Raw genomic sequence first — 23,199 nt, forward strand, 5'->3', positions numbered from 1 at the left:
AAGAAAGGATAATTCAAAATTCAACCTCTACAGGGGTTAAAAAGCTTAAAAGAGGTAAAAATGGAAAATATTGATAAAAATTATATTTTAATATGCACCTTGATCAGTGCTAGGTAACACAAAAAATTAAACATGGGAGAAGCTGGGTTATTCAGCTAATGTAATATATAATATAAAATAAAATTGTAGATTTAACCTCGAGTGTATAAGATAATACCACAATATTAAATTATTAACATTTTTGTAAATGCTTTTTCTTATTTCCTACCTGTATATTTAAGAATCAAATTTGCTTGGTCAATAGCTTTAAAGAGGTAATAGTAGTCTAATATAATATAGGAAAATAAAGGGTTAAGTTTTGGTAAATTATGTAATTTTTAATGATAATTTATATGAGTTGAAATATTTAAAATAAAATGATGATGAAAACTAATAATTGATTATTAAAAACTTAACATTGGATGAAAACCAAATAATATTTAAATTTAAAGAAAGTTTTGATAAAAATTAAATTTAAAATATGTATCATTTTCGACAGTGAACTACAAGGAAATTATTATCCCATGACCCATTTAATTCCATTGTTAATATAAAAACTATTAATTCTAAGACCCTATATATTTGTATACATTATATACATATATTTGTTACTAAATTTTATATTAATATGGAGCAAGCATTTTAATAGGTCTAATAAAAGTAAACATAATTGTTAAATAATCTTGTCTATATAATTAGTATCATAGTAAATTAAAAAATGTATTATACGAACATATTTATATTATATACATTAATTAGACTAATCTAAAATGAATAATTAAAAACTAAAAAATTAAATAAATTATGATAAGCTTAAAGAAGAACACTTGAATTCTTGATAAATACTAAATTTTAAAGAAAATGCTAAAGTAGAATTCCACCTTACAGTTCTAAAATTGTTCTTTCATTATCATTTCAAATAATTTAAAGAAAAATGTATATTTTCTATAACAGCAAAAAAAAAAAAGATAATTTTTAAATTTGTTCCAATTCAAATAAACAAATAGTTTAATTAATCCAAGTTATAGCTTTATTATCTTACCCAAATTAAAATTCCATCTGTATTAATTTATTAAGTTTTGCTAGTATTTAAAATTTCAATCCTCGATGTTTACGCTTTATTCGTGCATATGGACCTATGCTAGGATCCATTATGAAATCGTATAAGACATTTGTCCATGAATTATGTTGAGGTATATTGTCATAATACTCAGGTGCGATTTTTTTAACCTACATTTATAAAAAAAATGATTAATACTGCTATATTAATAATGATAATATCCTTATATTATAACATTTTACTAAATCATTTGAATATAATAATTATATTATATTATAATTAATGTAATAATTGAAATCACTTAATTACTCTTCAAGTAAAAAAAAAAAATCATTAATTTTTAATAAAATAATACTTAATAAGATAAGATTAATTATAATGTAAGTATTTTTTTAAATCATAATAAATGTTACTTAGCTTTCCTTTCAAAAATTTAATTATAAAAAGCAAAATGGAAATTAATTAAAGACATTTAAGATCAAAATTAATAATGCCTCTATATTCTTGTAAAATTTCAGTTTTCTTTCATTCCTTTTCAAATTATTATATAATACTTTTATTTTCTTAAATCAATTTGAAATAGTATAAATTATATACAAATGAAGAACACAGTCAGACAAACAGTGCTTATTGATCTTTATATAGTAGCCCATCCATCTCACCACAATGAATCAATAACCGATTTACAAGCCATTTCAATTTCTTAACTCAGAGAGTAATGTATTAAATACACTTTATTATAATACATTGTATTATAATTTCTATAAAGCTATATTGAATACTTACTTGCGGGAGTTTAGAACCAGGTACAAATGGAAAATCATGGTGTTCATTATGATATCCAACATTGAATGTTATGAAATTTAATGGGCCATAATATGAGTATGTTTCATATCCTTTATGGAACATATAATGTTCAGAAATGAAATGTCCTGCTACTGGATGTAACCCCATTGCCATCAATGAACCAGCCAACATATAAGTTAGTACCTTTGATCCTAAGATAATGTTTAATTCACAAAGTATTATTACACTATATTCATTAAATAATGTTAGTAATTTAATCTGCCAACGTTTAATTTTTACATATAATAATTAATAATTAATAATGAAATAATTAGTTAAAAAATATAAACAATATGTTTTATAAAAATGTAATACTTTTTGAACTTGAAAATTTGATAAGTAAATATTTTTAAAATGTATATTATTTTTAAAACCAATAGATTTAAATTACTTTTTTTATACATAATAATATCAACTCAATTTATTGATACATTCCATTTAATCAATTTTAAGGAAATATACAAAAATTATTTCATTTTTCAAAAACTATTTATATTTTTTTAATTTAACTTCTAATAAGTATTACTCATATGCTTTGTTCATATTTCATTATTTAATAGGTATACGGTTAAATTGATATTCAATACACATACCAAGATATAAATAAACCAAATAATTAAACATCAATTGAATAGAAACACTAATGATTTCAAGTGCAGTAGGACTTTTCGGATAAATAAACATAGGTCGGAGGGCATAGAAAAATGGCTGCAACAGTACCCAAATAAACTTTCCAAATGTTGAATTAAATAATTTTGCTTCGATATATGTAGGTATATCTGTATCAAGCTTCTCATCACCTTGGTACTGTGAATTAGAAAGGCATTTTCTGATAGTTAAATAGCTATATTATATTTTTATTTAATATTAAATATTTGTATCAATTTATAATTAATGAAAAACAGAAACTTGCAGATATTTAAGAATTTATACTCGTATATAGAAAGAATAAATTTAAAACAAAATATAACTTTTGAAAAAATTATTTTACTTACTCGATGATGTTCTAAATGATAGTGCTTAAATGTAACAGAAAACGGAAGACCAATGGGCAAATTAGCAAACATACCTAATAATTTATTGTACATAGGATACTTAGGTCCAAATCCCATGTTATGAGCAATTTCATGTATTGCTAAAAATTGGTACTAAATTATTAATTAATTTCATTGATTGTAATCAACTTTAAACAAAAGAAAAAATTGTAACCTTACCAAGCATTAATGAGTGATTTACTACACCTCCAAAGCAATAAGCTAAAATTATTACAATTGGCCATTTTAAATCTTTTATGAAATAAAATGATCCTAATTGCAATATTGTTGTGATTATAACAATCCATTTAAAATTTTTATCTGGGCCATAAAGTTTCTTGATTTCTGGGTGTTTTTCTGAAATAAAATAATTGTTAAAAAATATTAAATAATAAAATAAAATAATTATTTAATAAATAAATCTTTGTACTTTATACAATATGTATCTATAGTATGATATTTCAAATTTATTCCCCTTGAATTAAATTAATAGTAATATAATAGTCAGTATTGCTTATAAAAATGTTAAAGTATCATGTCAATTATTTGCAGGAAATTTTTCATATGAATAATAATATAGATATAATACATTTGTGCATGGAAATTGTCTGTAATCAAAGGAAGGAAAGGGGGTTTTAAGACTATAAAACAAAAAATTTGAGGATCTTGTAATGGATAAACTAGAAATATGTAAGAGTATAAATATTCAAATGTTAATATATTTAGCTGACACAATACAATTTTGTATTCATAATTAAAATAAATGTGAGTTATTATAAAAACATAATTAAATCAAAGTTTATTTTCATCAGGTACCTAATGGTTTATTCAACAGAAATAATAATAAGTATGCACACATACTAACCCAAAACATGAAAAAAAATCAAAACATCAGTACTTGATCTATTGATCTATTCTATTTTAATTTACCATAATAATTAATAAATAATAACGGCTTTGAAATACACAAAAGTGACCAACTACTGAAGCATTTATGGTTGTATTAATATCTAAACATTTCAAATTTAAGACATAGAATTTAATTTTAATGAAAAGTTAAATCAATAAAAATTAAATTACATATTTACATTATAATTATACTTTCTACATGGCTGTATATTGTTTTAAATATATTTACTATTTAAATGTATTGAAACTTTGGAAATATTATGGAAAAACAAACAAATTATAAAAAATTTAGAAGAATAAGATAAGTGTATTTTCAATAAAGAATTATATCAACTATTTATTGAATATGTGTATACTGTCACTAAAGTAGTTAGTTTACTTGATAGTAATTTATAAATTTATTTATTTTTATTTTATGTATCTAACAGTAAATAGCAAGTAAATACAATTAATTTTCAAAAAATTAAATTAAAATTAAATTACAATACGTTTTGATTTTATAAAGTAAAATGTGTAATAGTTTTTATATTTAATAATATTGAAGAAGAAAATTTTTTTTTATTAAATATATTGTAATTATTAAATGACAGTAATAAATTATATTTTATTAGAGAAGTATGGTATAAATCAGGGGTGGGCAACTAGAGGCCCGTGGGCCGTATTCGGCCATCAAGCCTTTTTATCTGGCCCGTTCTATATTTTCAAATTACATCATACAATTTTAAAATGTGTCGTCTATACTCTATCTTATTGATATAATAATTTTTATCTGGTATTAAACATTGTGTCTAAATGTCATATATATGTATACGTAAAGATGTTAAAATACGGTATTTTATTTATTTTTTTATATAATACCGTATTATACCGTATAGAACCTTGCATTATCTTAAATTATAAGAAATTTAACAAAGGTTATCACCCCATTGTTAGTTATGAAATATAAATTATTTTAATATGGAATAATTAAAAAAATTGTTTAAAAAGTTAGAAAAAATTAAAAAAAAACATATAATACAAGAAATATTCACCAAATTCATGAAATGAATATTTCAAAAATATTTAGTCATGCTATCGATTTAAAATTATGATATAGGTAACATACATATGTATTTTATACATAGAAATGCAAATTTTTTAAATATAAATAAAGAGAAAACTATACTTAATACTTTTATAGTTATATAATATCTCATTGTACCTATATATTTAAAATATTTGAATATTATAATAGTACAATAAATTGATTTTAGTCATTTTTAACACCTGAATTCTAAATTAACACGATTACAATAATATTGTATATTTTTAATTTTTATAATAATACTGTACTTTTTTGGAGATCCATTCTATAATTACAACTAAAAAATTAATAGTTGAGTTACTAAAAATAACTAAAAATAACGCTTTTTTTTTTTATACTATCTGTATAAAATAATTTTACACTATATATACATATAACTTTCAAACTAACCAAGCTGTTTGTACCAAACTATCTAACTATATCAGTTTCTTCGTATCACATCTGTCGTGGGTGTTGAATTTATTATTTCGATGTACCTACATAAATGCTGATTAAAATTCATATTTTGAATGATCTTTTTTTTCTATGCTTTGGCCCGCTGGATTTTAATTTTCTAAAAATTGGCCCTCTAGTAACTTTCAGTTGCCCATCCCTGATATAAATGATAACATAATATAATGTAATCTACAAATTATTTAAAATAATCAACTTGTCATTCCCACTGTAATTTAATTTATTAAATATGTAATTCAAACTAAATTTTTCTAGTAACTATACTACTTATATATTGTCATAAATGAATCACAATTATATTTCTGAGTAAAATGGTACTATTTTAGTATAAGATACATTTTCAATAATTTAAGTTTTATTTAAGTAATAATGTAGAGTAATAACAATAAATATTTTATAATTCTGTAATTCTTTATTTGTGTAAACCTCATTACCAAAACTCTTAATAAATTATAATAAAAAAAAAAAAAGATGGTTAATGGAAAAATTAATGATTTTATTATGAATAAATAATTTTTCAGTTGACTGAAACTTAAATTGTTTATGTTTGTTATAAAAATATTTTACAAATTACATGTTCTAGTTTAAAAGCATAATTTGTACATGATAGGATTACACTTGTAAGTCAATATTTAAAATGTATTATAAAATAGTATATCAAGTTCTACTGTTTATAACTTAAAATAAAATACAAATAATTATTTTAAAATTAAGCATTTAGTTAGAATGCATTTACATAATCAAGTGATAAATAAATTTTAAATAAATAAATCACCTTATATTTTATATAATTCTAGAAATAGTAATTGTTTTATCAGAAAAAACAATTGTATAAAATGTTATCTACATGTTTCCTGATAATATAATTTAAAAAATTGCTGTTACATAACATGCAGAATAATACATACATAATTGTATAATAGGTAATTAATTAGATCTCGAATCAAATAAACATGCATAAAAAGTAAAAATATATAATTAATATATAAATTAATATTTAGGGAAAACAATATTTCTAAAATAAACTATTAATGAAAAATATATTATTAAAAGAAATCATTAATAGTATGCATAGTTGATACATTTTAATAATATTTTTAGTGTTATGTTCAAACAATTGTACTAAATTTTTAGTGAATAATTTTTAGTAAAATAAAATAAGTTGAAAAAGAACTGAAAAAACTATCTTACTAACCTAAACTATCACTAGGTATCTATTTTATTTGAAATATTTTTTTTATTCAGTATCAATAAGTTTAAAACTAAAAACTATATTTTGAAAATATGTAAAGGCTTATTAAAGCAAATGTATTGTTTAAATAATTTAAATGATTTGAAAAGTGGGCGTTTCATTTTTAATACAGTAACTTTTAGGTGATGGTAGACAGTTTCCAAATCAAATAAAAATCAAACCCACCACCAACATACAATGACTATACATGTTCGTGTCATAGCTGTAGTTATAATTGACTTCGAGAAAACTAAAAGGATCAATAATTTGATTTGTGTAAATTAAGCATGAGCGGTATATAAAAACGATGTCCGACCACAGAATTTCGTTTATTATGGAGTGAAAAAAAAGATGATTTATTTAATCAAAATATAACGAACCTAGTATTTCTTTCCTGCGCGTCGCATGTGGTTCTTCTGTGAACGACCATTCGAAATCGGTTCTGGACACTTTCGCTCCCATTGTTGTACAAATGATAATTTTATCGCCGTGTAATATCAATCATGATTTAAAAAAAACTTGGTTTCGATGCGATGATTGTACGTTGACTAGAGTATTAAGACTAGAAAAATTCAGACTATCAGTTTACAGAAGCAGAGAGGCAGAGAGACGGAGAGTACGCATTGGACGGTAGAGAAGCACGACACCCGGCATAACATTGGGCGGCGGAGCGGAAGGATGGAGGGTGTGGACAGTACGTCAACTCCAAGACCAAAGATAAGAGATAGCGATTATATGTACAACTGTGAAAATTATGTGATTTATTAACCTTAGTTGCAGCTCACGTGCTACGGCCCAGATATTTGATTGTGATCAATACGGTAGAGCATGGATAATTACCGATTCGGAAAAAGATATGGTCAATTGGCGAGAAAAACGAAAAAACAACCGATAATATTACTAGTGCCATTTCGATTGTTTTTTTTTTCCAATCGAGACGTGTAATTACTTTAAAAAAATTGATAAGATATCGCAGTCGGTCAGATTATTTTTCGAATGCTCAAATACCTATTAAAATCTAATCACAACAATGACAGTTTGAAGCATGTAACTTTTTTACTAATGGACCAAACCCTTCATCGAACAATAATGTCGATGAAAAAAAAAAAAACGATGTTTTGATATCGATTGTTATTCTTTGGCTACTAACTAAGTGTGCAATATTACGTTTTCGTTTTACGAGGAATAATTAATTAGTGTGTTACAATATTTTATTACTATTGTTGAACTATAAATCATTTGTTTCATAATTAATTGTTTGAGTAATAATGCAAGCACAACAAAATAATAGTTTGGTAATTATTCAAAGCTATATTTATCAATTCAATAATTATCTAATAGTAATATAATAATTATCTAATCATATTATGACCTATTGACTATATTATTGTAACTTAACGGCGCGGCGTTGATAAACGATATAAGTTAAGTACATGTTTTTTTTTTACTATCCCTAGTCTTCACTCTTTATGTTTCTACGAATAATTATAAATATTTTTTATTGTTGTTCGAGATCCGTTGTAGTAGTACACCAACACGGTCAATGTAATGATATGTTACATACATGTTAATTACACAGTCCATTTGCACTTATTATTAATAAAAAGGTACCGATCTATCGCTTGTGGTTTATTTTATAACACAGTTTTGTAATTTGCTATTATTAGTTGATGAATATTAATTTTTTTTTAAGAAACGATATGAGGTCTAGCCATTAAGATTCGGACATTTCTCCGTAAACCGTTTCGCCCATAGACGTGCGCACTGGGTATGCAGTCGGTGGCGTATTTACGGGTCAGGGAAGGATATGGGAAATAGATCCATTCTCTTGAACTTTTTTTCCTATTTATAACAGGTACTATAATTTTTACTAAGACAATGTAATAGAGGAAATTTAAATCAAGAATTTGACGTTTGAACGCTCGTTATTTTGTAACGCATTTCGGTGGTGAACACGTATGCAACGTAATTTTAAACAAATCCTTATGGCTAATCCAAAAATTCAAGATTATTTTATTGAATTTTATTTTATTATTTTATTACTATTGCGTCACAGTATTTTTTCCACTCATTGATTTTTATATTGACCAAATGATTGAAGTGTTTATTAACCACAAAACAATATTTGAAGATAATAAATCATGCAAGTTTTTGAGAATAAAAAATTAAATTACATAGGTATCTCACTTTTATTTGTTTAGGATTTAACTGTATTTTTAAACAAGAATTACTATTGTTAAAAAATCAAAAAAATAGGAGTTTAAAAAACTAGTTGAGTTTTGTTCATTTATAATTAATCTATTTGATTCATGAATTTAACATGCGTGACATAAAATAATTACGAACAACTCTCAGGATTCACGCTTTGAGTACTTGCGCTGTGGCATATACATAACTTTTGTATGGGGGATGGTTTGCAAACAAATCATTATTTTTTTTTTTACGTTTCTAACGACTTGACACTAAGAACATTATTTTTATAACATTTAAAAAAATGCCTAGGGGGATCTGACCCCCACATCCCCCCTTGTATACTCCACTATACTTGTGATAAATAATTATATCCCTTTATTTACATACTTATTAAAATATTCTGCATATTGCCAGTGTCAACTGCAACTCTGAAACAATAATTTTCTTCTTTAGAAAGGATAAATGAAAAAAAAGTTAAAATATTTTTAATTTATACATTATTATTTTAATAATTATATTATACAGTACAAAATATATAATAATGTATATGAATTATAATTACTAATAAAAAAAATATTTAATTTAATTAAAAATTATGATTAACAAATTAATAATTAAAAAATGTAATTAAATTTAATTGATCAATTGATTAAAAACTATAGATTATTGTCTATATAGATTGTCTAATTAATCGTGGTATTTTAACTGTTTCATCTACTACGTTTGCTACTTCTAAAAATAGTGTGTGTGTAATTCTTCCTCACTATTTTCACGAATTAAATGACTAACCTGTACACAGTTATAGTATACATTAATGTTTTAATGTATACAATAATTCGTTTTCATACATTTTATGACATGTTCATAACACTCGGATTTACATATATCTATATCTCATAACCTGCATAAATGTTTTGTAGGGATTTACATAAAGACAGTGTAATAGGAAATAGTTTTTTTTTTGTCACGCCTGCACCGAAAGTTTGGTTTTCGACCACGGTTGAAGCGTTGGAAAGCGACCTTTTTCCGTCCAGCGGACGGTAAAGTGGAAATCCCCAAAAGTGCGTATTCCCCAGAGTTTATAGATAATATTATCTATAAACCTTGCGTATTCCCTACATAGGCGCTTATTCCCAGCATAACCAGAAACTGAAATATATACCACGATCCTCACAAGACGTATACTTTTGGTTAAATCTTATATTCATATAACATCCTTGTATGATGCATAAACATTTACACATATTTAATTTTCACTGTTCCTACCACGATTATAGATAGGTTAGGTACCTATATAGTTATTTTATACGAATACGAATTAATGCATATATATATACAGCGGCGGATTGGCCCATCGGGATACCGGGAAAATTCCCGGTAACACTGTGCCGATGTACTTAGATTAAAAATGATTTTATAAAAATAATGTATTTAAGTGTTTGTTTGTATTTAATTGTAAGATTGTGATCAAAACCTAGTGCGGACGTGATGTAAACAGTTCTACGAGCATTTAATCCATGAACAAAGGAAACTTTTACGGAAAATCATTAATATTGGATGGTGGGCCGGTCATACAGTATTTTGTCGGACCGAAATTTTTAGCCAATCCGCTGCTGTATATATATATATGTACTTAAACTCAGCAGACAGAATGCTAAAGCTGCAATTATTTGAGTACGTTCCATTACCTTCCATTAAGTGAAGTTGAATACGAACTTAAATGTTACTAGTCAAATAAAATAAGTGTACATGCACGAAAAAGAAAAAAACTGCACAAATTAAACACGCAGAACGTTCTACACCTTCACGCACTTGTGCGGTAACTGCATTTGAATACAATTTAAGCATCTTGGACTCACGCTCGCGTTGCTTGTCATATTACAGCTCGCGTTGCAGGGGCGTATTTAGACTTACTTCTAGAGGGGGGGGGGGGGACTCAAATTTTTTCTTTAATTCAGACTCAAAATTTACTAGTAAAATTTTTGGTAATATTTATATCAGGTGAATCCTTAAAATTTGTGGTTTTTTTTTTTCCTAATCTCTTGCCGGATCCACTTAGAATGGTATTTTGTGTATATCTGTGTTATGAAAGTTTCGCTTGTGTTTTATCTAATTTCTCATTAAGTATGGATTGGGTCTTCAATCAAAATAATATATATTATTTATCGTTATGGGACATATAAACGTTATAAGCAATTGAGCAATTGAGCGTTTAACGCTATAAATAATTTAAACGTTATTCAATTTAAGCGTTTAAACATTATACAAATTTAAACGTTTAAAAAATTTTCCGTTTACCGTTATTGACAATTGAAACATTATGAAAAATTTAGCGTTTTGCGTTATTTAAATTAGTTTAAAATTTGAAACGTTTTCAAATGTAGTAATACTATAAAATAAATCATAATTTTTGTTTCTTAATAAAATACCCATTACTTGTATAAAAATTGTCTTGGTCTAAAAATTCTCGGGGGGGGGGGGGTTGTCCCCATCGCCACCCTCAAATACGTCACTGTCGCGTTGTTTAATTTACCGCTGTTTGTTGGGTAGCGAAAATGCGAGGAGCACGATTAGCGTGAGTGACGCGTTTACATACTCGGGCTACCGACTTTCAAGCTCACTTCCTTCCCTGTCCACTGCCACAGAAGTGAGCTGAATGTAATCGAAGTATGAGATACTGATTGAAACAATGAGTGTAATTTATAAATTGTACACATATGTTGTCAAAAAAGCTATAATAGACCACCTCCGGTGTGTTATGATTATATTTTATTCATAAATACTGGCTTGGTAGGTACTCATATACTTAATAGCCATTCATTAGCCAACACACACACACACACACACACACACACACATATATATATATATATATATATATATATATTCATATTCATAATACATAATTAATATACAGATTGATTAGAATGCTCACCAACAGATGCCGTATTCGACATAATATTTTTACTATCATTATATTAAGTGTTGGCTAATACGAATACATTTAATTATCACGTCACAATTTGTAGTCCAAGTAATGCAATGTGTTTTAAATTTGATTTCAGTTTTGATTATTTGAACTGAAACTTTTGCTGGATATTTTCATGAGGATGTTTAGGATAGGTATTTGCTTAATCGATTTCAAGAGGAAATGTCACTCAAATTTAAAAAACTTAAAATAATCAATACAGCGACAAAGGCAGGGACATAGCCCTACCGTTAGGCAATGGTTCAATTTTAAAGATAATAATGTGGGCATATTTAATAAATAGAAAAACAATTGAAGGGCTACGGAGAAAAGCGATAATAGTCAATATTCTTTAACTATTTAATTGTTTTTAAACTTTTTTATTTTGCCTTCGTTAAAACATTACAGCAAAGTAATTAAATAACTTAAAAATATTAAGTATTGAATTTTTAAATTTTCAGAACTAAAAAAACTAAGAAATAAAGTTCGAAATAATTAAAAAAAAAATATTGTAGTAATAAAACTAATATTTAATAAAATGAGTAAAAAAGAAATTAAATTATAAGATAATACCCTCGTAATTATCATATTTTTTAAATTTTTTTACTATTATAATTTTGCCCTGTAGCCTTTCAATTGTACTAATTCACTGTAGAAACACGAAAATGTGCAATTAAAAAATAGGAAACCATTATAGTTGTACATTTTTAACTTCGTTTGTTTGATCAATAATCGTAAAAACAACAAGATTTCTTTTAAACGTGAAGTTATACTTACTCATTTGCTCGCATATTTATTTACAAATTAATGCATTGTAATTTTGTATAATTATTACAACATTAATAAAGAAAAATGGACAAACATAAAACAGAAACACATACATTTCAACAAATATTTCATTTCACCGAAGATAACATAGGGACAATATGCGCAAGTTTAGAAAATGGTATGTGACGTTGTGTAATATTATTAAAAATAAATCAATATAAACATAAATAATGATAAATATTTTATTGTCTAGTGATTTCGTATTAAAGCTATATGAGTACTACGAAATTTAAAAATTTGAGCTTCTTGTATAGACAAATTAAGGAATACAATAATAAAAGAAATTCACCTTTTTTTTTTTTTATTTCATAGTATCTATAGATTTAACCATAGGCGTAACTTGGAAATTTATTAGGGGGGCAAAAATATAATTAAATATCTAACAAATAGGGTGTCCGGGGCTAAACGCCGCTTACTACCTACATATTATTATATAAAATTATTCATTTTCTAACATTATGTTAGATAAGCGAAAATTTAAAATTAAGATTTAAAAAAAAATTGTATAGTAATAACTATAACCAGCTGTTTTGTATTTATTTTAAAACAAGGTATGTTAAATATCACAGGAGGCACTGCCCTTCCTAATTTATTATGGGAGGCAATTGCCCCTTCCTCCAGTTTACGCTTATAGCTTTAACCTAATATTATATGTATGTTATAATATATATAAATAATAGTAGTAACAATATCATATAAAGGAAATAATTGAGCAATATTTTAATACACAATTTCATACAGACATAAATATATAATAAAATAATATAGTAGTAGTAGTTGGCTATGTAGGTATTAAATAGTTCTATATATTCTTCATTATTTTTTAAAACACTGTATTGTACATTCGATTTTAATTACTAGACATTATATAAAGCATGTCATAATGATCAAAATAATATATTTTCTATAATGTAAATTCTATGCTGTAAATGGTAATATGATAAACTGTGTAAAATTTTTTCTTTTTTTTTAAAAAAAAATTAATATAACTTTATTTTTAGAACATTACAATCTATACAAGTGTAAAATAAGTAATAGTTATGGTAATAATGTGAAAAACAAGGAGTGAATATTTTCGTGGTAGGAACTTTCACATTACAGACACTTAAAGGCTTTATATTTACAATTATAATTTACACTTTATACAATTTTTGAGTCGCTACACCAGTTCCGCTTAATTCGCTTAGTTGGATTTCCGAGTAGTGTTGTAAGACTAGATTCCTGATGAGCTGATTTGGGTTGGAGTGAAGTTTTGCGTGGAAGCGTTTGTAGTAAAGAGTGGTAGTTTCGTTAACAGAATAGATTTTGAGGCCGGAGCTTATTATATTGTTGCAGACATACCAGGGCGCTCCAATAATTATACGATAGTAAATATTTTGAAAGGTTTGAATAGTTCTCTTGTTCGACATTTTAACAGAACCCCATATTACAGCTCCATATATCCAGAGTGATTTTAGGAGAGTTTAATATAGTATGATTTTAAGGGGTAAAACTAGGTTTGAGCGAAGAAGACATATCTTGGTAAATGAAATATTGAGTTGAGCTTTTTACATTTGCCCTTAAGATGAGATTACCATTTTAGGCGTCTGTCAAATATCAAACCAAAGATATTCCACTTCATTTGAGTGAGAAATAACTATATTGTTTATTGTTACAAAAGGGCAGTTATAGGGCCTGAGTATAAAGGAGTCTATATATTATACACAAATTACAAACATCAAAAAGTTGAAGTATAATGTCTATATATTAGTTTTATAATGAACCCTTTTAAATTTTAAAACTAAAATTTACATATAAAATACAACCTCCATTTTTAAATAATAAATGCCTATGTAATAATGTAGCAATAGTTTATACATTTAATAAATATTTAGTTGAACACAAAGCAGTTAGTACTAATCAATGAGTAAAGAATGTCAAATTCTAGTACCTAGTATATATTACCTAATATGTTATTTAATTAATAATATAGAGATAGAAAACTTGAAAGTGGTCAAAAGTGAAAGTCAATCTTTAAAGACACCTGAAGTTCAACATTTTAAATTTATTTTATATGAAACTGATACCATAACTCTTTTAGAGTTACCTTCCTTGGCACCGTTTATACAAAATATTTCAGATACGCAAGTTAAGGTTTGTATAAAATATTAAAATTAAAATTTATAAGAATTAAGTACACTAATACAATAAATTATATGGAAATAAATATATTTCTGTATGCAATAGCCATCTGAATTCTTAAGTATTGTTTAAATTCTAAATGTTCATCAATAATTCATAAAATAACTCCTGTTTAGTTGTAGGTTAGTTCTAGATACCTGTTCATTTTGATAAACATGGACTGACACGCTATAATCAAATTATTCATCATTGTTTTATTTGTAAATTATTAAGAAAAATATAATTAAGAGAAACTTTAGGAGTATCTTTATATTTTTGAAAAAATGTCATTTAAATAAATAAATAAATGATAAATTAATATTTTAATGTTTGATTATCCTAATTGTATGTATTTAATTTTAATGTTTTCTACAAATCGATGAATTTAAATTTAAAAAAAAATCTACATAGTTTATTTTCAACTGCGGGTATAATGATAATTTTCAATATGCTTATATTAAACACTATTATAAATGCAAATACTCGATAGATAAATATGTATTCTTATTAATCTTATACTACAAAAGTTATAAAATAACTATATACTCATAAATATAATAATTTCAGATTACAGAAAACAATAAATATGTATTGTCTGGTGCTGTACAAACTTCGAGATGGTTTCAAAGAACACAACACACACAAACTGATTCAATAATTTTAAAAGTAATTATTTTAAGTATTAACACGGACATATACAGTGTACGCCAATTTAAAAAATGTATGATTCTCGTTTCTGCCAATCTACTTACTATGGTAAAATAATAATAATATTATATTATTATAACAACCAAATGTAATGAATATAATTTAATATTAAATTCAAAAAGTATAGTTATTAACTTTGAATAGCGTTTCATAATGCTGCCAAATTAGTATGGTATAATTGTGCTATCACAGACTATAGATATTATTTAACTTAACTATAATATAAAAAAAATTCATGAACTTCGTTTAATTGTATCTTACAAACAAAATAACTGGTTAAAGCACACATTTGGATTGGTTTATTTAAAATTATTTAAAATTTATTTAAGATGTGTCTGATTGTTTTTTATTTAACTTAATGTCAAATATTCATATATATTTACAATAAACTGATTATTAATTAAAAACTTATATAAACGAAAATTTAAAATTTCCTCCAAAAATATGGACATGTATAACAAAAAATTTATTTCAAACTACTAACACTTGTGAACTGTTTATTCACACTTTAATTAACAGTTTAATAAATCACACCCAACTATAATTGCGTAATTAAGTACTACTTTATATTTACGTATATTACTAAAAATGTTCGTTGAAAATGTCCAGACGGACACGTACATTAAAATAAATAGCATTTATTTGAATATTTAAAATACACTAAAATAAAGTCCACTTTGATAAAATTTTCTAAGGCTAGTATAGCTGTAACTGATTTAAAAAATAAATATCGCGTTACTTGTATGTAGACTATTGCAGTTAATCATGTTGAATAAATTAAAAAAAATCATTTTTTAATTATTTTTATTATTATTACTATGAGATAATGTTATGTATATCTGAATTATTAATTTAATTTATCATTATATTTTATAAAAACTATGACAAAATAATTATTATTTTTATAGAAAATATTTTGAATAAACAGAAAACTTATTATTATTATAAATGACAAAATATAATTTTTTATATTCTTTACTTTAAAAATAATATGGATAATATTCTAATAATATGGAATATATTATAACAATCTTACCATATCGGGTAAATTAGTAGAAATGGGAATTATACCATTTTTATATTGACGGAAACGAGTTATTCCCGTTAACATGTAATTACATTTATTTTTTTAATATGATTTTAACGTTTAATCTGTAAAATTTTATTATTTAATAATAAAATTCCGAAAATAAGTTAAATATAAAAAATTTTCTTTAGGATCAGTCAAATGTTGCATCCATATGGATACTACAAAAAGAAATGGGTTGTAATACATTGGATTTAAGAAAAAAAGGTAAGGTAGGTATTTAATTAAAATAGATTAGGTTTACTTAAAAATCTATATAAGTATGGACACTCGTCCATTTCAGTAATATCATTATGTGTTTAATTATAATTATTTTATGTTTAGTCAGAAAGTAATTATTTATAAAATAGAGTTTTTCTTGTTTCACATTTTTATTGTACATAACAAAATAAGTTTTTACACATTTCTGTTATTGTAACACTTAAATATTATTTAATTATAATCAATAAAGTATGATTAAATACGTATTTAAGTTCTGAGTATTATCAAATTATCTAAAATATAATCATGTTAATAATAGTTTACATAGGTATCGATTAACATAAACATTATATTTACATAAACCTATGCTAGCATAAACAAGGCCTTAAGTGTAGCTATTATATTCTTTTATAATTATCCAATTTATGTAATTATTATCATAACTATTAGATATTTAATATTTTAGAAACGGAACTTAACAATTTCAAAAAAATTTTGTTTATAACTGATCGAATTGTGACTTCAAACAATTTTTCCAGAAAACAAATTGAATTTGTTACACAACATAAAAGTGACAGTATGTATACAGTACACTCTACATGTCTATTTCCAACGTATTCGTATTTAAATGTTAATCTCTATTCTTTGTACACACAAATATGAACTTTCAGAATTTAATGCGATGTCTTATCGTTATACATTAGAAGAAATATTGCAATTTTCAAATGATAAATTTATGAATTTTTCAATTACGTCACTTGTATGGAATAATACGAATGAAGTAAGTTTCATGATTAAAAATGTATTATGCCCCTTTAGCCACCAAAATCTCAACACACTTATGTATGTAAGTAACACAGTTTTTCCAATTTAAATAAAAATGTATACCAGAGTAATATCTATATTTTAATTATTACGTATATTCAGTAGGTATAACAAAACTACTATGGAATTAAAATTTGTTAATTGTTTTATTATTTTCTCCACATAAAAATCATTATAATGAGTGTATTGATATATCTAGTCTTATGTACTTTAACCTTAAATAACTACAGTATTTTTGTTTAAATATTAAATTGTCAGGATATTTTCGCCGTGGGATATAGTAAAAGAAATAGAGAATCACAAGATGCAGGCGCTGTATGTTGTTGGTCATTAAAGAATCCAGTGTATCCAGAAAAGATTTATGAATTCGACAAACCCATTTTATGCCTTGATTTTTCAAAAAGCAATGCTAACATTCTTATTGCTGGTAGTCATGAAGGATGTATTTATACAATAGACATCAGTCAAGAAATTTATGTTCCAGTTGTAATCAATAAGTAAAATTTATTTTTATTTTTATTCTATTAACTATATCAGTAAAGTATTTGGAGTTCAATTAGGGGGGGAGTGATTTAAAAATATTACGGGTATAAATACTATATTATTTTATTAGCTATAGGTATTATTCGCGATTAATTCAAAGGGCGATCCATCTATCCCCCTTCTTAACTATACCACTGAGTTATTCGACAATCAGTTGAAAATACTGTATTATTTAGATTTAAAATTAAATTTTTTGTATAAAAACGTAAGATATTTTGTGTACCGATTTATATTTACATGAAGTCAATGGTTAATTATAGGGAACATTTGCATAACTTTCCTGTGTGGAGTATTGTATCGTTTTTACAAAAAAGTTTTACTTCAGATGATGAATTTGTACTGTCCGTAGATGGTAATGGCTCAGTACGAAAGTGGTCCTTAATCTCTAAGAATTGTAACACTGGTAAAAATAAATAATATTATTCTTTCATTAAAAATGTAATAAATTGAAATTATCATATTATTGTATAGTTTTAATTTAAAATTTAACTATATCTATACAAAAAACAAATGTTTATTTTTATTTATTTCAGAACAAATGTCATTGATATATTGCGGAATTCGAAACGAAGTCAATACCGGAAAAACAAACAAGTTCAACTCAACGATAGTACAAAACATGCCCGGAACAGTCATATCGTTTCATCCGACCAATAAGAATACATATTTCATTGGTACAAAAATTGGTTTTGTTGTGCAGGTATTTTACTAGTATAAAGTGTCCGATGTAATAATCGGTAATTTTCACATTTTATTGAAATTCATGTTTTACATTTTTTTGATAGAAAAGATTTTGTTGTTCATTTTTGGATATTTCTAAGAATGGGATTTTTTTATGAAGGACACTTTAGATATTAATAATTCAGTTAATGGAATTTAAGCTAGTGAACAGAAAATTAAATTTTTTCAGTTAAAATAAAAATTCATGAAATAAATAAAATATTCAGGTTCGTTTAGATTATTCAATGGTAAACAAAGTTGACTTTAATTATACAGGTACCTATGGAAGTTTCAAAAATATCGAATCCGATAAAATCCCGTATCTAGTCGTATTATTTTGACAGACATATGACCCGCACCTCTTTCACATTGGCGGGCGGCGGAGGTGTTATGCGTCTGTTTAATTATTTGCTGTTTGACATTTATATAATTCTGACGAAATTAAAAATTATTTAAAAACCAGTCAACTACACCATTGAAATCTATCTAGATGGTCAAGTTTTTTTTATCGAAAATAATATTCATTAAATAAAAAAAACACAATGTATTGTTCGTGCCAATAGAAAAATGTATGCTAATTGCTAATTTTTATCTTTTATATTCGTGTTTCAAGTGCTTTAAGTTTCAATCCTTGCTTATTAATATTATTATCTTAATTATTTTAATTTCACATAAAAGAGTTATTTATTTTTACCTCAATAGGGATAAATTAGAGTAAAATTCAGAAATTAATACTTAGGTGTTTCATATGCAACCTTTAAAAATAAAAAAATTATCAGAAGAAATCAATAAAACATTTACTCTTTTTCACTTTCTTATGAGAGGATTGTGGTTAAATCCTATCTCATCTCACTTCTACGCTATTAGAGAAGAATACCATTAAAATGTCAAGTCTAGTTCTAGCAATTATATCTAGGTTTTGATGAATGGAAGAATGAATATATTGGGTATCTTCCTTTGTGTACATATATACTTATAGGCATGCGCTCAGGGCGTGCCGGGTGTGTCTGGACACTACTCAACAATTATATTCTATAGTTAATATGGTCAACATAAATATATGATAAATTTATATTGATAATAAATAATATATTTTTGTAATATCTTTATTAACAAGAATGAAGTAAGAATAATATCAACAAAATGGTTACATATACTTTTTTGAAGTGTTTGATACCTAATTAATTGATATAGGTAATAAAAAAAAACTAGTTGAAAGCAGTGCCGCAAAAACCGGGTGTGCAGAGTATGCTGTACACAAAGGGGCCGCCCCAAGGCTTACATACATTTGGGGGTCCCCTAGTCCCAGCCTAGAATAAACTACACTTTACAAACACACAATTATTCAATAATATTATATTATTATTTTATAATAAAAAGACACTTTTTAAAATTCAGGAAAGGATGTTATAATATTTTAGAGTAATATAATATTTATTTAACAATGAGTCCATTGAGTATTTGAGTAGGCATACAACATAACAACCTAAAATACTACAATAAATAAATGTACTACCTAAATATGTAGTGAAGTATAATATACAGCAATTGTAGGTATTTAATTTGATGTATATATGTTACATACAAAGTCCGGAATTGTAGATTTCGCAATTTGTACAAATCACAACATTTAAAAAAATATAAATTACAATTTTTCGTATAAAAAAATATTATTATAAATCTACATATACTTTATCATTATTTATTCTTACAATCAAGTGAATTATGACAGCATGAGTTGCATATTACATTTTTTTTACATATACATTTATTATTATAGTATTTACATGTACAAAAACATTTAAAAAAACCTTGCCCTTCAAACATTGATTCTTTTGAATTTGCAGCTCCTAGAGAAATGTTATCAGTAGATATATCATTTATATTTACCCCATCACAAGATGAAAATTGGTTACGAATAAATAGTTGTGCAATAATGCCATTTTTAGTACCAATTTTATACAAGTCGTCCGTCGTTACTTCCATTATAACACCTAATAAAATGAAAGTACATCACTTACTAATATGATTATTGTTTATAAATATAAAATAATGTATTACCTATGATATTTTTCGAATCTCCTTTACTTCTATCTTTATCTGATACAGGTAACGTTCCATTTGTACCGATTGAAACGACTGGATACTTCAAAAGTACTAGCAGTTTCCGTTCGTTTTGTTTGGCGATGTAATTAACTTACAGCTTACAGCTAGCTTTTTATTTTTATTTATTTTACCTTGCACAATGGTAATTTTTTCTAATACCGATTCATTTGCAATTGAGGCCTGCTCTAAAATATTATTTTCATTTAACTTCTGTTTCAGTTGGTTCATAATTAATTAGCTCTAATGAAGAAATTGTTTCTAAATCATTCTCAGAATTTAATGGTTTGAGTATATTCTCAGGTGGGGTAATCGAAGACCTTCACTCCATTTATTGAATTTATTGTCCGACATCCACGCCCTTAAAATATCTTGCACATCTCTGTTTGCTCTTTCAACACTTCCTTGATTCTAAGAGTGGCGAGGTTTCCCATGTACAATCTTAAGTTGTGGCCACATATTTTTTAATTCATCAATTATAAAATTAACGAACTCACGGCCGTTGTCTGACTGAAGAATTGAAGATGCTCCAAAAGTACAAAATATATCATTTAAATCAATTAATGCTATAATAATAAATGTAAATGGAAAAAAAATGTAATATGCAATTCACGCTGCCATAACTTACTTGATTGTAAGAATAAATAATGATAAAGTATATGTAATTAATTACCTATATTTGATTTTAGTAATATGTAGTTTTATAATAATATTTTTTTTATACGAAAAATTGTAATTTATATAATATGTTTTTAAATGTTGTGATTTGTACAATGGTTGTATACATTTCGCAATTTGTACAATGATTATTGTACACATCACGAATTGTATAATGAAATTGTACAATCTAGTTACTTTGTACAGCAACATTGTACAATTCGCAATGTGTGCAAAAATCACTGTACAAATTGCCAAATGTACAATTCCAAACTTTGTATGTAACATATATATCATACACTAACTGATGTGAAACGTGTTTTAAAACCTAAAAAAAATGTGTACTTATAAATAAGACGTATAACAATAATAAATCCTAGGAAGGAGCCTAATATAATTACCGTTCACGGGCCTCCTATTTTGTAGTAGTGGCACTGTTTGAAAGACACTGTATAGATTAATTATTATTTTGTATTTTCTAGTATTGAAAGGTAATATAAATTGATTTTTTTTTTTTTTTGGGGGAGGTTGTCCTCTTTCCATTCACCTAATAAGTTAATTTTTTTTGGGCACACCCCGAACTTAAAGTCCGTATACGCCATTGTATATACCTATAGATAAATATTGTATTTATTAATCCAGTACATGTACAAATGTTTTTAATATTTGTATTGTTTGAAAATATATTTTAATTTACATGGTTTGGTTTTATAAGAACACAATCGATAATTGCAACCATTATGACACAATTTTCATGGCTCACACTGGTCCAGTTTATGGAATTAAATTTTCTCCCTTCTGCTCAAGTATTTTCATTACCTATGGAGCTGATTGGAAAATCAAAATTTGGATAGAAAACATTGAATCACCACTGTTATCCTTGTCTTATTCTGTAAGTTTATCACGCATATCAATACTAAATATAATTGATTTCAAAATGTATTATTTATAAAAAATTTAAATGGTTACTAGAACGCTATAGACGACGCCGATTGGTCACCAATTAATTCCACGGTAATAGTCAGTGTCAGTGGAGCAATCATATGCATTTGGGATTTTGCAAGAAAGACCGTTGAGCCCGTAATGATGTTTACGTGTAAGACTGGTGTTCATTTCTCGTTGGTTAAATTTTCAAAGCATGGAAATGTTAGAACCATTAATTATATTTAATACCATCGTCTACATTCAATATGTATATTTTACAGAATATTATCACTGGCGATGTAAATGGACTAGTTAGATGTTTTCATATTAGCAGTATGCCATCTCCGTCATTTCTCTTGGTAATATTTATTATTAAATAAGATAATAAATAGTTAACGATTCAGGTCACATATTAAAACTTTTAAAATAGATAAAAATATGGTTAAATGTAAAATGGTTTTATTTTATTAAATATAAGATTTACTTATTATAAATTTCCTTTTTCAGAAAAATTCAATTTTAACAGCTCTAGAAAACATGATGTCTTCAAATCAAGAACTGGTCCGAATAATTAGAAAAAAATTGTTGAATAAATAATCAGTGTCGGGCAGAAGTGTTAAAATCAA

The 23,199-nt window shown here is 25.5% G+C and overlaps 2 protein-coding genes and 1 long non-coding RNA gene across 9 annotated transcripts; 1 reads left to right on the forward strand and 2 right to left on the reverse strand.

Moving 5' to 3' along the window:
- Positions 1–865: 865 nt before the first annotated feature.
- LOC112682697 (sphingolipid delta(4)-desaturase DES1) lies at positions 866–7,591 on the reverse strand. Of its 4 annotated transcripts, none has more exons than XM_025553382.1 (7): positions 7,037–7,336; positions 3,160–3,336; positions 2,941–3,080; positions 2,539–2,752; positions 1,886–2,097; positions 1,082–1,269; positions 866–984 (listed from the first exon to the last, which is right to left on the reverse strand). In XM_025553382.1, exons 1-6 carry the CDS (start codon positions 7,116–7,118, stop codon positions 1,129–1,131), a joined length of 966 nt encoding a protein of 321 aa, XP_025409167.1. In that variant the 5' UTR covers positions 7,119–7,336; the 3' UTR covers positions 866–984; positions 1,082–1,128. The 4 variants fall into 4 exon arrangements, with proteins under 4 accessions (XP_025409167.1, XP_025409168.1, XP_025409166.1 ...); XM_025553383.1 differs by lacking the exon at positions 866–984 and adding an exon at positions 7,426–7,591 and having other exon boundaries at positions 1,009–1,269; positions 7,037–7,218; XM_025553381.1 differs by lacking the exon at positions 866–984 and having other exon boundaries at positions 1,009–1,269.
- A 331-nt stretch (positions 7,592–7,922) lies between these two features.
- LOC112682696 (WD repeat-containing protein 78-like) lies at positions 7,923–23,182 on the forward strand. 4 transcript variants are annotated; one of them, XM_025553377.1, is made up of 13 exons: positions 12,593–12,763; positions 14,618–14,778; positions 15,373–15,471; positions 16,732–16,807; positions 17,268–17,378; positions 17,473–17,582; positions 17,885–18,123; positions 18,430–18,572; positions 18,703–18,869; positions 22,365–22,541; positions 22,622–22,795; positions 22,855–22,932; positions 23,081–23,182. In XM_025553377.1, the coding sequence occupies exons 1-13, from the start codon at positions 12,670–12,672 to the stop codon at positions 23,168–23,170; spliced, it is 1,719 nt and encodes a 572-aa protein (XP_025409162.1). In that variant the 5' UTR covers positions 12,593–12,669; the 3' UTR covers positions 23,171–23,182. The 4 variants fall into 4 exon arrangements, with proteins under 4 accessions (XP_025409164.1, XP_025409162.1, XP_025409163.1 ...); XM_025553379.1 differs by lacking the exons at positions 12,593–12,763; positions 14,618–14,778 and adding an exon at positions 7,923–7,951; XM_025553380.1 differs by lacking the exon at positions 14,618–14,778 and having other exon boundaries at positions 12,711–12,763.
- Positions 9,237–10,738, reverse strand: LOC112682699. The gene is made up of 2 exons (XR_003148542.1): positions 10,538–10,738; positions 9,237–9,277 (listed from the first exon to the last, which is right to left on the reverse strand). It is a non-coding gene; the product is annotated as an uncharacterized LOC112682699 (long non-coding RNA).
- Positions 23,183–23,199: the final 17 nt, after the last annotated feature.

This window comes from Sipha flava, unplaced genomic scaffold (assembly GCF_003268045.1).
Source record: "Sipha flava isolate LNK unplaced genomic scaffold, YSA_version1 208_pilon_pilon, whole genome shotgun sequence".
NCBI classification, from domain to species: Eukaryota; Metazoa; Arthropoda; class Insecta; order Hemiptera; family Aphididae; genus Sipha; species Sipha flava.

Bases quoted from the DNA above. Each gene is read 5' to 3' on its own strand.
- LOC112682697 (XM_025553382.1), bottom strand. From the start codon at position 7,118: ATGGGAGCGAAAGTGTCCAGAACCGATTTCGAATGGTCGTTCACAGAA. The intron at 3,337-7,036 runs GTTCGTTATATT...ATTTTATTTCAG, and splicing joins GCGCAGGAAAGAAATACTAG to AAAAACACCCAGAAATCAAG. The intron at 3,081-3,159 runs GTAAGGTTACAA...ACCAATTTTTAG, and splicing joins AAATCACTCATTAATGCTTG to CAATACATGAAATTGCTCAT.
- LOC112682696 (XM_025553377.1), top strand. From the start codon at position 12,670: ATGGACAAACATAAAACAGAAACACATACATTTCAACAAATATTTCAT. The intron at 12,764-14,617 runs GTATGTGACGTT...TTAATAATATAG, and splicing joins ATGCGCAAGTTTAGAAAATG to AGATAGAAAACTTGAAAGTG. The intron at 18,870-22,364 runs GTATTTTACTAG...TGGTTTTATAAG, and splicing joins AAATTGGTTTTGTTGTGCAG to AACACAATCGATAATTGCAA.